The sequence below is a fragment of the Erpetoichthys calabaricus genome, chromosome 12, assembly GCF_900747795.2.
Source record: "Erpetoichthys calabaricus chromosome 12, fErpCal1.3, whole genome shotgun sequence".
NCBI classification, from domain to species: domain Eukaryota; kingdom Metazoa; phylum Chordata; class Cladistia; order Polypteriformes; family Polypteridae; genus Erpetoichthys; species Erpetoichthys calabaricus.
The window spans coordinates 24,982,197-24,997,358 of NC_041405.2; the positions used below are offsets into that span (position 1 = coordinate 24,982,197).

Consider the following 15,162-nt stretch of genomic DNA (forward strand, 5'->3'; position numbering starts at 1 on the left):
AACTGTCTGATAGAACATCTGCAGCATCTTATTGCAGATGTTGAAGGACGCCAGCCTTCTAAGGAAGTATAACCGGCTCTGTCCTTTCTTACACAGAGCATCAGTATTGGCAGTCCAGTCTAATTTATCATCCAGCTGCACTCCCAGGTATTTATAGGTCTGCATTTTTTATTTTATTTTTTATTTTACATATTTGTAATCTTTCTTTATAACTCATCCCCTGTAGCCCTAGAATCAGCCTAGTCGCTCTTCTCTGGACCTTTTCTAGTGCTGCTATGTCCTTTTTGTAGCCTGGAGACCAAAACTGCACACAGTACTCCAGATGAGAGCTCACCAGTGTGCTATAAAGGTTCAGCAGAACCTCCTTGGACTTCGTGCTTTATAACCTAACTAGCCATCCCGCGGCGTAGTATACGCTGCATAATTATGTATTGATGGGTGAACAATTCATGAAAGACACAGTTGTCCAAATGGGGTGAGTTTGAGGATACGACTGTAGGTGAATGAAAAGATGGAACTCTGGAGAGAGCAACATACAATTGTCCGTGACTGAAAACTGGAGGACCGCCGTCGCACCTCCACCTCCCAGAGCGAGGGACGGGGCTGGACGGCACTCGGGCGTGGAGAGCGGAACGGGGGGGAGAGGGTAAGGATGCCCATTCCGCCCCGGACCTCCCGTCATTCTAGTCTGTTGATTTCTTAGTCATCTCTTAGTCATCGTTCAGTACGCACAGCCTGCTTATGTGCCCGCCCCCAACTCCTCACCTGAATCACTTTCGTCTGTGTACAGTCCACATGCATCTGTGAGTCACGTTGATGTTTCATTTTCCAAACACCGCCTCAGTCGCTTTTGTCTCTGCTACAGTCCACATGCACCTCTGAGCCACGTTGACGTTTCGCTTTCTTTGCGGTTCCGGCTGCTTTTATATATATAATCCACCAAGTCACCCGACCATGGTAGTAGCGACGGGGGGTGTGTACAAAGGGCAGGGACTTAATCAGTGCAAGTGTATGACCCGCACTTACTAGGAATTCCTCGCCACTTGTCCTCTAAGAAGTATTTAGCAGGAGGGAGTTTCGTCCGTTATCGGAATTAACCAGACAAATCGCTCCACCAACTAAGAATGGCCATGCACCACCACCGACAGAATGGAGAAAGTGCTATCAATCAGTCAATCCTCACCGTGAGGTTTGTGATCATCTTAGAACCTCCGACTTTCGTTCTTGATTAATAAAAACATTCTTGGCAAATGCTTTCGCTCGAATTGTTGGCGGGCATGGCTCTGTCTTGCGTGCGTCTTGCTTGCCATGGACTTAGTGAATTCTTAGAGCTGGTTGGCGTGGCTCTGTGAGTTGTCGGCATGCGTGGCTCTGTGAGTTGTCGTCGTATCCCATGGTCTTAACGTTGGTGGGCGGGTCTCTGTGAGTTGGCGGTCATGGTTATGTCGTGCGTATCTCATTGTTGTCTTGCGTGCCCTGTCGGCTTAGTGAATTATATTTAAAGATTGTTCATTCGCACCATCAAAACACAGGCATATGCTGGTCTAGTATGAATATGTAAGAGAAACAGCAGTAAAAAGACAAAGCATAATCATAATCAAAAAACATCTCTATATATAAAAAGCAATAAGACATTCATCCTTGCTTCTGGCATTTGCGCCCCGGTCCGGGTGTAATATTGACAGACTTCCTCAAGAGGGCATTGATGTCCAATTAATAGAGGAAACAACAAGCACAAAGAAACAGAGAAAAAAAAGCACTCCAGAATATGGAAAATACAATACAAAATTCATCACAATACAGAAGCGCATTGCATTTTAATAATTCATATCCTTAGACTACATGTCATAACTAAAAGCAAACAGAACATATTACATTTCGCTTAGAGGGCATTTTGATTCAAGACCATGTTTTTAATTGTGCCAACACTTAATGTAATCAAATGATCAATCAGCGTCATGAGGCGAGGCAGGGTGTTGTTATTTTTTACATATTAAAATAAGCCGTATTGTTACATTTTCATGGTGTGGGCCGTTAGTGGTTTCAACTAAATACTGAATACAGTGAAACATTTGTTTGTGCCAAAATTAGTTGCAGTGCAATGTGTTCACCACATTGAAAAGCAGCGGATATGCACATGGCACATTTCATTTTGGGACATTTTTATTGTGTCATAATTAAAAAATATATCAAACAAACGATCGATTGCTTTTCACTATGACACGTAATTTTCATGTCAGTTTTAAATTTAGTGCAAAGGCGTATTGCATTTTAATTCATAATCATGGATGTCATAACTAAAAACTAAGCATTTTAGGTTTAGGTTTAGGTTTAGGTTTATTTGTCATATATAGGTTAACACAGGGTCAACATACAATGAAATGTGTATGACGAGAAAAACAAGTCACTCAGCCTAAATCCAATAAAGCTAAAAAAATAATTAAAAAAAAAAATTACAAGTTAAAAATAGACAAGCCGTATACAATAAAATGTGTACGTTTTAAAAAAAGTTATAGAGCAATATGAGTTGAATGAGCAGCAAGTACAAATGACAGTTATTGCACAGATAATGTTTTATAAGTACAAATTAAAAGCTAACAGTGTGAGATGTATTGGTGGTGTTTGTAGTAAGATAAGCAGATATGACTGAAAGTGTGTATCCAGCAGGGAGCGTCAGCTCCCTCGTTGGAATGAGTTCTTTTGTAATTGCGGCGTGTTACATAACCCAAATCTATACAGATATAATATTAAAAGGCGATACCCCTCCCTTAGTGATACGGCGATAAGAAATCACATAGGAGAAATAACTTAGCTTTCTTTAATGATGGTTTACGCGGCACAACAGACGAAGGAAGCCATGACAAGACCTTTGGGAGTGGGGGCCCAATGTATAGAGTCTGCCATTTTCATCACTGCGTTGGAAGGATTTTCAGGATCAGATGACGTTATCACTCATCCGTCCGTCGGCTTCAAAGGTGTGCTGGGCAATGTTCCAAGGCTTTATACTCTTTCTTTGTGTGCAGGCCCCCCTTTGGTGAATCATGCCATTCCAAACAAGGCAAAGAGAGGATACAATTTCATGCTGACTTTGACACACAGAAATAGTATACAGTGGTCCTCAGTCTGACTGCCCATTTTGCAGTTGTCCCTAACTTGTCTTGTCTTAAAATGCTTGCCTAGCAGTTCTAGTAGATTTATAAAATATTTTTTAGTATAGAGCACTGTGACATATTAAACTTATGTTACAAAGTGCCACAGACTGTCAGTGCTTATTTTATGTTAAATCAGTTCTGCCTTCTTTAATTTATAAATTCAAGTGGCAGATGTGTGGATCATTGAAAGAAATAAAGGTGCCTTCCTGAGTAACGTTTTATTGGATCCTAAAATATCTACAGGGTGCACCATGCACTGTACGTAATGCTACAAAATTGGTGTTGTGTAAATGTCTACACACTGGCCGTCCAAGAACGTATGCCTCAGGCTGTGTTTGCATGGGTGGTCATGCCCGCTGTTGATTTTGGCTGCTTTCTCATCATGGTATGCACTTCAAGAACTCAAGGAATTGTTTGGAGAATCAGCAGCTAACCAGGCCGATGGAAAAGGCCAACACCCAATCTGTCTGCTCTGAAAGAAGCATCATCCCCATCCTCCTACTGTAGACGTGTCACACAAAATTCACAAAGTCAAGTGAAAGTTGTCTCAGAATGCTCAGAATAAATTTCAAAGTGTCCACACTTTTCTTATTTTCCTTTTTTTTTTTTTATTTAACTCTGTAGTGATCTTACCTTCGGTTCTGAATGAGCCACTGCCCCTGGTTACAGCGTTGGTTATATGTGGGTCTGCTTAACTCATAGCCAGTGAAAGAGAGGGAGAGTCCATAATCCAGAGATGGCACCTAGTGCATATTAAAAAATATAAGTATATATATATATATAAATCTCAAATAGAATGATCTACCTTTCCACTATCTAACACAACAGTGAGGGGAGCTGGGTACTAGAACACCAGGAGAAACTCAAAAGAGACTGTAAGGGACATTCATAAGAGGGAGAACATAAAACAGGGAAAGTACTAAACCACATAATGGCCATAATTGTGTATTGCTGATATATTTTTTATGCTTCTAGTTGTACTTTTTCAGGTGTTTTATTCTTGATGAAGTCTTTATTGGCATTTATTTTTACTTTTGCTTTCATTTTGAAATCAAGTTGAAAGTTTTTCACTTCCTAAATTCGTGGGCACCAATTGTTTGCTGTTGCTGCGTTGGGACCACTAGGAATGTGTGACGCATGACATTGTGACGTTTTATAGATCAGTGTCATGTACTTTCTACTTTGCTGTGCATTCAGTTGACAGATTTCTTGTGTGCTTTAATGTTTAGTTTTATGCCTATCAGTAGTTTGTTGTCAAATATTTATTCACGATTTAGCTTAGTGTTTTGGTGTTGATGACTTGGTTTGATTGATCTCCCAGTACTGATGTTTCCTGATGGTGTTCCATCCTTTGTCAATCTGTCTATCACGTTTTCTAACTTTGGAAGAATAATGTCATGAATTATAGTCATGACCAGAGCTAAAGTAGATATGAGTCCTTCAAAAGGCTCCACAAACTGGGCCAGGCCTCCTTTGCCTGCCTAGAATAGGCCTCACCCCAAAGGGCTTAACCCTAGCGATAACAGCCTGTTCTGGCCTCCACAAACCTGAAAGAGGTGGCTCTTTAAAAAGTACATACAATGTCCCACAATGTCTTAGACTGTTCTCGTATTGTCTCTCCAGACTGTTCTGTGTGGTTTACACAGATATTCACATCACAGTGGTGCAGCTAGGGGCGGGTGCAGGGGGCGGTCTGCCCAGGGCGGCATTATTGGCCAAAAGGCTTGGTACAATTCGTGTGTAAGCTCAGGGCTCGGAAAAATATCACTCATGAAAGTAAAATTCTCTGATTTTCATCCACAAATGCTTCAAAAATAATTTTCAGACTGTCCTTCTGTGACGGCATCAGACACAGCAGTTGAAATTTATAAGGCAATAACAAAAATAAACATTAAACTGATAATAATTTCTAGGAAGATAAACAACCAATATACAATTTATAATTTTGTTTCGTTATCAGTCTGAATGCGTTCTTGCTCTGCGCAGAAAACATGCTCACCTATCACTTGTACACTACACTGGTTCTAATTTTCAGTAATTATATGAAATTAATAATTAGAACACGGCTTATCAGTGCGTCTATACTATATTCTTGTCTAGTTCAGGGGTGGGCAGATTCAGTCCTGGAGGGCCGCAGTGGTTGCAGGTTTTTTCTCCAACCCAGTTGCTTAATTAAAAACCAATCCTTGTCAATTATTTAATTTCATGGCTTGCTAGCGCTTTAACTCTGCTATGTATGGCCATTCTCATATCCTAGATTTGTTTTCCTTTCTAAGGATATCACCCAAATGATTTGAAGTCTAAAACAGACGAGTTATTCTCAGTGCTTCATTTTTTTCTCTTCACTTTCCTTCCAAGTATTTAATTAAACCCAATAGTGCATGATGAATACACACAGGTGTAAATGGTAACAAGCTAAATGGAGAACTGCTGGTTTCTTTTGTCATTTGCATGTTATTGCTAATAAGGAACAATTAAAAATCAAGACTACAGCTGTTTAAGACTAAAATAAGCAATAAGGGTTCAAAATCTTAACGAGCGAGACAACTAAAGTGAAGCAGAAGTGTTACTTGAGCAGTAAGTGCTTCTTATTAAGCAACTGGGTTGGAACAAAAACCTGCACCCACTGCGGCCCTCCAGGACTGAATCTGCCCACCCCTGGTCTAGTTGATGCTTATAAATAATTATATGTGAAAAATTATTTCTGTTTCTCTATATATAAATAAATGCAAAATTTATCTTAATTTTACTCTATACGTCATTTTAATTTTCTATTTAAATACTGTTAACAGGTTAACAGGTTCCCTGTCTCGTAATTATATTTTGAATTTCTGCTTTTGTTAACTTTAAATTTTTATTCATAGTTTTGCTTATGTTTCATTAAAGTGTACCATATTTTTAAATGTCAGTCTATTCCTTGTGTTCTATGGGTGATACCTCAAAGACTTTGGACTACTCTGATGACACCACCACTCCTGAAATCTCCCACTGGCTATTTTAGGTTTACAGGTGAGGAACTTAGGAGTCATGCTTTGACATTTACTTGACTCAATTGTTTTTTCATCTGCATTTACTGCTTTTCTATCTCTTTTGCTCTGTTTATTGGGTTTCGGCTATGCATTGCATTTTGGATCTTGTTTGTCTAGGATCAAGTCCTTTTTGCCCTTTTCAAGCCTTTTGTTTTATTTTTCTATTTCTTGAATAAATATCTGTCTATTGTGGTGGACAACTGGGAAGGAGCAACAAGAGTGGAGCCCCCAATTTGCTTTCAGGGGTTAGGGTTAGGGTTTGCAGGGCCCTATTTGGCAGCACTTCTGCCACACCCGGAAGTGCTGCCGGAAGAAGCTCATTGGGCACCTGGACTCATTCCAGGTTACCTATAAAAGGAGCCAGAGTCGGGAGGAGGTGGACAAAGCATGCCAGGAGAGGAGTGGAGGAGCCACAGAAAGAGAGAAGGAAGAAAGGACTGTGTTTTGGTTTCTTATACTTCTGTACTGTGCTCTGTAGTAGGGAGTGAAGAAAAAGCGCTGCCCCACTTGGAATAATACTGTGCTGGACAGTAATTGTGTCTGCCTGTCTGTGTCGGGTAGGGTGGCTGGTTAGCTTTTGCCTTTAACATTTTAATTAAAGGCTGTTGATCTGTGCTACTTGCCTGCAAGGACATGCATTGATTAGATAACCAGTATAACTCAGAGTAGCAGAATCCCAACTCCTAGGGTCTTGTTTATCAGTAACTAGCCAGGACGTGAGATGTGAAACTAATCACGTATTTCCATAATTGACAAGTGCATTTAAGAAATGTTACCAGCATCTGTGAGTCAATCATGTCTTTCCATGTACTCGGTAAATCCTCTCATCCTTTAACTTTGACAAATGCATACAGACAGACAAACAAATGCAGATAACAGTAGGGACTTTTTTGCATTTTTTGCAAATGCACTTAAGAATGGACGGATACACGTTTGCAAATTCCATAAATGCAATTTAAACAAAGACATGTAATGCGGCTTAATATATCAGCAGCCATTCTAAACCCTTCACTTCTAAATACAAACCCATCACTGCACTGCACAGTGCCAATTTATTAATTGTATCTTTGGAAGAATTTGGTTGGCAGCCTCAAGATACTGAATGATTCTAGTCATTTTAACCATTCATTCATCCATGTTGTAATCATGTATGGATCAGGGGATCTGGTGCTATCACTGGGTGCTCGACAGGACCCAACCTCCTACCCAAATTTGCCTCTACCTTTACTAACTATGTTGCAACATTACTGTTGGTCAGTAATTCTCTAATTGTCATATGTGAATATATTCTACACATCAATAATTTCTTTATATTCCTGTGATTCTGTATTGCAATAAGGAATGTAATTTAACTTTTTCAAACCCACATAATGCAATTCTTAATCGCGTAGGGCTGAAGCTTATTTCAGCATCCTTGGTTGTAGGGCTGGGACCAACTTCTGGAAGGGAAGCCAGTCCTTCACATGGTCTATTCATGCCCACAGCCACATGGGGACAATCTATAGTTGTTTAGTTAAAACAATCTGCTTTTCTTTGGGGATATAGGAAAAATAACGAGTACTTGGATGATCCACATAGACATATGGAGAATGTACAATCTATCCCAATAAGATGAATCTGTGAGGCAACTGCAGTAACTACCAAGCCACTGTGCCATCCTGTATTGGAAAATGACTAGTGTGCTCAGCATTTGCTGAATATATTTTCTGCATTTCTGAGTAGTAGTGATGAACACATTACTCTCATCTCTCTGTTTTGCAGATAACAGTTCCCATGATGCTGTGCTCTTGATACTTACAGACTGGAGCTTTTCTTCAATCACCTTTCACGGCTGTACTTACCGTGAAGTGCCAGGTGCACTTGGAGTCAGGTGGGTAGTAGCTGGGGTAGTTGGGAGTTGTGATGTTGCCCTGGATGCCCTTCACTTCCATTAAGGTGATGTTGGCCTCACAAGCTGTAATGGCAGAATCAAGTCAATTTTCTGTTTTACATTTGATAATTGCTATGACTGAGTAAAATAAAGAATAGTGCACATGTACAAACATGGATTAATTTTTCTGAATTAGTAAATTTCTTTTTCTGATAATCCAACAAGCAGCTCCCACCCTACTGAAGGAGCTCATAGACTGAGTGTGGCTTTCTGAATCAAATCCTCTGTAATCATACCTTCTACAAAATGCTTTGATGCATGGGGAGAAAGGCTAAATGGTTTCATGAAGGATTCAAATTAAATAATCTTAAAAAGTCAAAGGACTTTATAATTATAAGAGATCATACGAGATTAGTGAGAAGGATAAATTTGACGCATTATGGCTGTCTGTGATCATGAAATCATTGTAGTACCTTTAGTTTTCATACACAGCACAGGTTGGTGAAGGGCTGCCAGACCCAAAAGTGGCACCAGGATGGCACAGCAGCCAGACATGGGTCCAAGAGAGAAACAAGGAGAAAGAGAGGGCAGCATCCGCATTGGCACAACACCATGCTGGTATTAGAATTGGCCCTGCATCTCTTTGACAGCTGGGCAATACTGTAAATAGGAATATGTTTGCTTTGACATGTTATAATGTACATCTTTTTTGTTTAGTTTCTATAAAATAATGTCTTGATAGCCTAAACTGCCATTTATTAGTGGTATAGTAAGTTAAAATGACATATCTGGTTAAGTTGCTGCGCCTCCACAATTCGTCACGTCTGGATGTGTAATGCCCAACATATTATTTGAGTACCTAGGATTGGCTCAGCAGTTGCGCTCAAGAAGAAAGGGTCATAGTAGCTGTACATCCCCTGTTTCCAGATCACAATCATAAAATTACGTGAAGACAGGACATCAACTGTGGGCTCCTGGCGGCTGCAGCCATAAAGCCTAATAACGAGGTAAAAGAAAGGATCACATTTAAAAGGCTAGCTAGTAATCTTAAAGACAATTACAAGTGAGGTACATTTAATCAGATTTTAATATTGTTTCTTCGTCTGCTTCACGCATTTGTGATGTCACAACCAAATCAGTATTTCAGCCAATTTGCACCCTGCATACATTTAAAAATAAAAAAAATAGCAGTATTTTCATTCGAGGGGTACATTAACTTACTATAATAAGAATGAGTTCTGCCATTGACCCTCGTGCAGCACCATATGTCTAATTCTACATGCATAATTAGCCATGTGTCACACCTGCCAGTCAAACCCAGCCTTAAAGAAGCCCGCAAACACCCGAGAAAGAAAACACGACACCCTGTGAAATAATAATAAAAAAAGACTTGTTACTATTTGCAAGACGTTGCTACCTTCTTGATTGAAGGAAAAAAATACAAAGCATCTGCAGTGATAGATCGAAAACAAGAAAGAATGTGCTAGCTGTACCCAGAACTGTCAGTTGAGACAATCAAACGAGTCAGTCCCTCACTGCCATTTCATTGTACAGCAAATGTTTGCGCTAAGACTGGAACTTACTTGCGCCTACTTACTTGAATTATAATACAGTATATATATATATATATATACACTGAAACAGGACAGTGAGGAGGGCCCCGTCTAGCTCTCTACTCCTAATGTCACTCTATCCCCTCCCCTCGGCCCTCAGCCTCTGTCTCGGATTAGCGCGAATATGATTCTTAGTGCAATGAGAAAAGTCGCAAAATCAACCGGAATGTTCAAGCAAATTATAGGAAAAAAAGCTCTAAATCCATTAAGTAGTTCTCTCGTTCACTAACTAAGTGGAGTAAGGGTTACACCCTGAGGCAGACGCATGTGTGAGGAGGGACCTGCCCCCCTCCCCGCAGCCCGATGAGTCTCTATCGGATTTGCGCTAATAAATCGGTACCACAAGCGAACTGTGATACTTAGCGCGATGAGAAAGTTGCAAAATCAATGGAATTGTTCAAACAAATTATAGAAAAAAAACCCGATCTAAATCCGTTAAGTAGTTCTATCATGAAAAGCAGACAGACATACAAACAGGTCTAAAAAAAACTAAGAAATTTTGCGCTTTTTTCACGAAATTTATAAAACCGGTTCTTAGTGAGCACCTATGGGCCAAGGGTAACCTACATTCCAAATTTCAAGTCACAAGTTCTCATGGTTCTGGAGATTTCGTGATGAGTGAGTCAGTGGTATTTGGCTTTTATATATACTGTATATATATATATATATATATATATATATATATATATATATATATATATATATAGTCACACTGATAGATAGATAGATAGATAGATAGATAGATAGATAGATAGATAGATAGATAGATAGATAGATAGATAGATAGATAGATACTTTATTAATCCCAATGGGAAATTCACATTCTTTAGCAGCAGCATACTGATACAATAAATAATATTAAATTAAAGAATGATAATAATACAGGTGAAAAAACAGACAATAACTATGTATAATGTTAAATATTAACGTTTACCCCCCCCCCCCCCCCCCCCCCCCCGGGTGGAATTAAAGAGTCGCATAGTTTGGGGGAGGAACGATCTCCTCAATCTGTCTGTGGAGCAGGACAGTGACAGCAGTCTGTCGCTGAAGCTGCTCTTCTGTCTGGAGATGACATTATTTAGTGGATGCAGTGGATTCTCCATAATTGATAGGAGCCTGCTGAGCGCCCTTCGCTCTGCCACAGATGTTAAACTGTCCAGCTCCATGCCAACAATAGAGCCTGCCTTCCTCACCAGTTTGTCCAGGCGTGAGGCGTCTTTCCTCTTAATGCTGCCTCCCCAGCACACCACTGCGTAGAAGAGGGCGCTCGCCACAACTGTTTGATAGAACATCTGCAGCATCTTATTGCAGATGTTGAAGGACGCCAGCCTTCTAAGGAAGTATAACCGGCTTTGTCCTTTCTTGCACAGTGCATCAGTATTGGCAGTCCAGTCTAATTTATCATCCAGCTGCAGTCCCAGATATTTATAGGTCTGCACCATCTGCACACAGTCACCTTTGATGATCACTGGGTCTATGAGGGGTCTGGGCCTCCTAAAATCCACCACCAGCTCCTTGGTTTTGCTGGTGTTCAGGTGTAGGTGGTTTTTGGCTGGGATTGGCTCCAGCAGACCCCCCGTGACCCTGTAGTTAGGATAGAGCGGGTTGGATAATAGATGGATGGATGGATATATTGTCACACATGTGTGATTGGGAGGCAGCTAAAGAGGCCAGAATAATAGTAGTACCACGGTAGACTAGAGGGTAGCGAGCTGCACTGACTTTCTCTCTCAATCCTCTGAAGACCATCCATGGGAAATCCTGCTCATTTTCAGCACCTATGATGACATCACTTCCGGCACCAGTGCTATTGATGACATCACTTCCGGAACATTTGGGGATACTTTGATGACACCTCTTCCAGTCCCGACGACATCACTTCCATTCCTGGTGCTGTTGATGATGTCACTTTCTGTCTCGGCCTTTAATGCCGCCATCTTCCCAGCCTAAAAGCAGTTCTGCTTTGGACTCTGTTTGGTGAACAACTCAACAAATTTACCCCTTTGCAGCCAGGGTACAATATACGGGTGGCTGGCCCAAACCTATTTTGATGGCTCTGGCTCGTTTGTATAACAATATATTACATATTACTCATTGCTAGCTTGTGGCCATGTGTTGTATTTTGTTTGTGGTTATTGCTCTGTCTGCATCTTTTGTTCGTTTGTTTGTTTGAAGCACAGTGGTGCAGTGGTATAACTACTGCCTCACAGCTCAGATCACATCTTTGACCACATTAATCTCTCCAGCAAAGTTAGCAGATGCTTCCCTAGCCCTCAGGGACAGTTAAAAGACCATTGCACCATTATAACCCACTCAAAACTAGTTCAGTCCCTCCTTCAGCAAAGTTCCTGAATATTTTCATGATTTCACTAAACTCAATGTGTAGTGAATTCCACGGGGATTGTTCGTCAGTCTTCAGAAATTTGTCCTAGCTTCTACAAATACCCCAAACTAAATAAAGTTAAATAAAAAATTGGGTAACAGAAGTTTTCATTAAATTTGTGTTGCTGATGTAACACTTTATCCTGACTAATATGTTTAACAGAAACATACTAAAGTAAGCATTTCTTTCTCCATCCCAGAGTCACAACAACATACTCACGATGTGATGAGCTTGTTGTCATCTGGTATGATGCCATCATACACAGCCAAGCGGTCGCGACACTCTGTCAGCGCCCACTGCAAGTGCAGCTTGATCCGATGTGCTGGTGGTCCTTCGATAAGCCACATGCATGTAGAAAGGGAGGAATCCGGTCCCTTTAGAGACGTGAGAGCCTTGGAATCAACAGAGTTGTGCCGATAACACCCTAGGCAGGGAAACCAAACGATCAAATTCATAATCTGAGTACTGTCTGAGATACAGTAGCAAGGTGAGATCGGAGCTCCTTAATCATATTACATATTAGTGCTGAAAACCTACAGCTTTTGTGGTATTTTCAAAAATATTTTTTAAATAAACTGCACTAACAACCAAAGTTGTCATTATGATGTAAAGGTCACATTTACCTCTAGCTATTATTGTCAAAAGTGTTTTGGTTTAATTTCTAAGAGCATATATAATGAGTTTTGTCTATTCACAGCTCTTAACGATCACATTTTCAATATGTTTACTGGTCATTAGGTCTCAGGCAGGCATCTTTATATTAAATAAAGTAAAAGAAAATGGCAACTTTAACATTGGTGTATGTTTAATAAACAATTTAACAGGGGTCCCAAAACAAATTAGCACAATTAATTGCAATTAAAGGATGAAATTCAATTTAAACTTAACAAAACTCTGTCTTCTTTTGCCACTTGTTCATAGTTAATGGGAATACACCACCCAAAATGTGATATATTTATTTTATACAGTATGTTACTTACCCTATGTAGTTGGTAATGAGGGCCAAGAAAAACTCTTAATCTGACATTTTCATGCTGGCTAATTTATGATATGATACAAGCCAACAGTGACCAATACTGTAAAATATCAAGCAATGTGAAAAACATCCACGGGAAAAAGAAAAAAAACAATCTCATGTTACTTGTGTTGCATATTCCAGTTGTCACTTATCCATTCATATGCTCTAAATGTGCAAACTACACACATTTTTTGCTAAAATATTGATAATTCCAGTAAAATCAGCACATATCATAAACGGGTAAAGCAAATCACATCTTTTTGAACTGAAGATCAGACTCTCCTCTTCATTCATTGGTGAAGAGACTTGTCTTCGATTCAAAAACTCAGCCACGTGTAACTTGCATTTCCTGATTCCAGAATTATCTGTTTAACAATATTTGAGCAAAAAAATGAATCCATTTGGCTCAGTATAATTGGACATTTGACATGTGGATTATGTGACTTGAGTAACACAAGATCTTTTCATTTTCTTTCCCCCCCCAAGGGGGGTTTATCTCCTGGAATTAAAAATATTTCATAGCCATCAGAAAAAACTACATGGGGTAAGTAGCATATAAAAAATATATTTGGGTGGATCATTCCTTTAAGCTTCATCCACCCCACTACCGAATCTGATATCCAGTTTCACCTACTGTGAAGCATGTCGATTATGGACTGAATAAATAATTGAAGTGAATAATTCTGTATGAATTTCAGCGCACCGACAAAAGCATGGAGGACCAAAAGGCACCGACAAAAGAGCAAATCTGTTTGGGAAGAATGAGGGCAGCTAATGGGCTGCCTTTTATATCTCAGACAGCTGATGTGGCAAAAGGTGCAGGAATTTAAGTTAGCAGACATTTTTTAAAAACAACTAATCCTTTGCACGTTAAAATTAGCTTTAAGTGTTGTCCTTTGTAATGACATTCCCGCTGTTATTGAAGAGCTCATGAATACTTTTAAATGTAAAGCACGTTATATCAAAAAAGATAACAGAGGTAATAGGGAATGTGATTATTTATTAGTGTCTTATAGGTAATAGCTTAGCCTTTTTCATTGTTTGTAATCTGTCTGCAATAAGTGAACATAAGAATATTGTGCATACAAAAAGAAGATGCGTTTTCCGTCACTGTTAGGGCCGGTTTATACTTCAACCTCAGAATGCGTACGGATTGTGGCTGCCACATGTTCCCAGCGGGTCTTCTGAGCACATTGTCAGAGATTATCGTGATGCGTGTGCGAGTTGCAGTGCCAGCAACAATATGGGTGGTGTGTGTGGTATGGGATGTCATCATCATCGTTTACTATCTACAAGTGATGACAAACCGCAGTGCCACCCCAACAGGATAGATCTGCACGCTTTGATGTTTGATGAATGGTTCGATGTGGTGAAGCAAATCATCAAACTTAAATGCTGACACGTGAATGTATTCATGGTGTTTTTCTTCATTCATTTTTTGCATAGGCAATACAAGTGTTGCATATTCCGGCGTAATAATGCATTAACAGGTCTCACATAATATCTTTGGTCTCTCTGTTGCCATCGTTTTTTTTGGTTTTTTTAACCTTTGCAACAGCATGAGAATACAATGAATTTTTATCTTTAACAACTTTCTTTCGTCAACTCACAACACAGTAAAACCGGAGGTTGTTTTCTCACTGTGATTTTGTCTCACACTGCCACCTGGTGGAATCCTTCAGATTTACAAAAAGTACACATGCAGGTATAGTCAGTACACTGCTTGCGTAGCAGCAGCATCCTCAAGAGCACAAGTACATCCCCGGCCTTAGAGTTACCACATGACTGCAATTTTAGCAGAAATGTCCTCTTGTTAGGTTCTTATGAAGGCACTCAGGTAGATTTTACAAAATTATCAGTTTGTCTGGGATTTTTACAATGTGGCCCATAGTTTCCGAACAAGTTTACATTTTTTCAATTCAGTTAAGGCCAACATAAGCATAGCCACAGGGGATGTGCAAACCAGTGTGTTTCTTCGTGTCGGTCCCAAGCCCTGATAAATGGGGAGGGTTACGTCAGGAAGGGTATCCGGTGTAAAATTTTGCCAAATCAATATGCGGACAACAATACGAATTTCCATACCGGATTGGTCGAGCC

General features: G+C 39.9%; 1 protein-coding gene across 2 annotated transcripts in view; it reads right to left on the reverse strand.

The window, feature by feature from the left end:
* Window positions 1-15,162, reverse strand: part of LOC114661971 (transmembrane protease serine 6) — a 97,045-nt gene that overhangs the window by 27,495 nt on the left and 54,388 nt on the right. For both annotated transcript variants that reach the window (XM_051935124.1, XM_028815243.2), the window contains 4 exons: window positions 12,267-12,471; window positions 8,911-9,047; window positions 8,023-8,135; window positions 3,786-3,895 (listed from right to left, as the gene is read on the reverse strand). In XM_051935124.1, coding sequence (XP_051791084.1) covers window positions 3,786-3,895; window positions 8,023-8,135; window positions 8,911-9,047; window positions 12,267-12,471 — 565 coding nt within the window. The remainder of the gene's footprint in view (window positions 1-3,785; window positions 3,896-8,022; window positions 8,136-8,910; window positions 9,048-12,266; window positions 12,472-15,162) is intronic.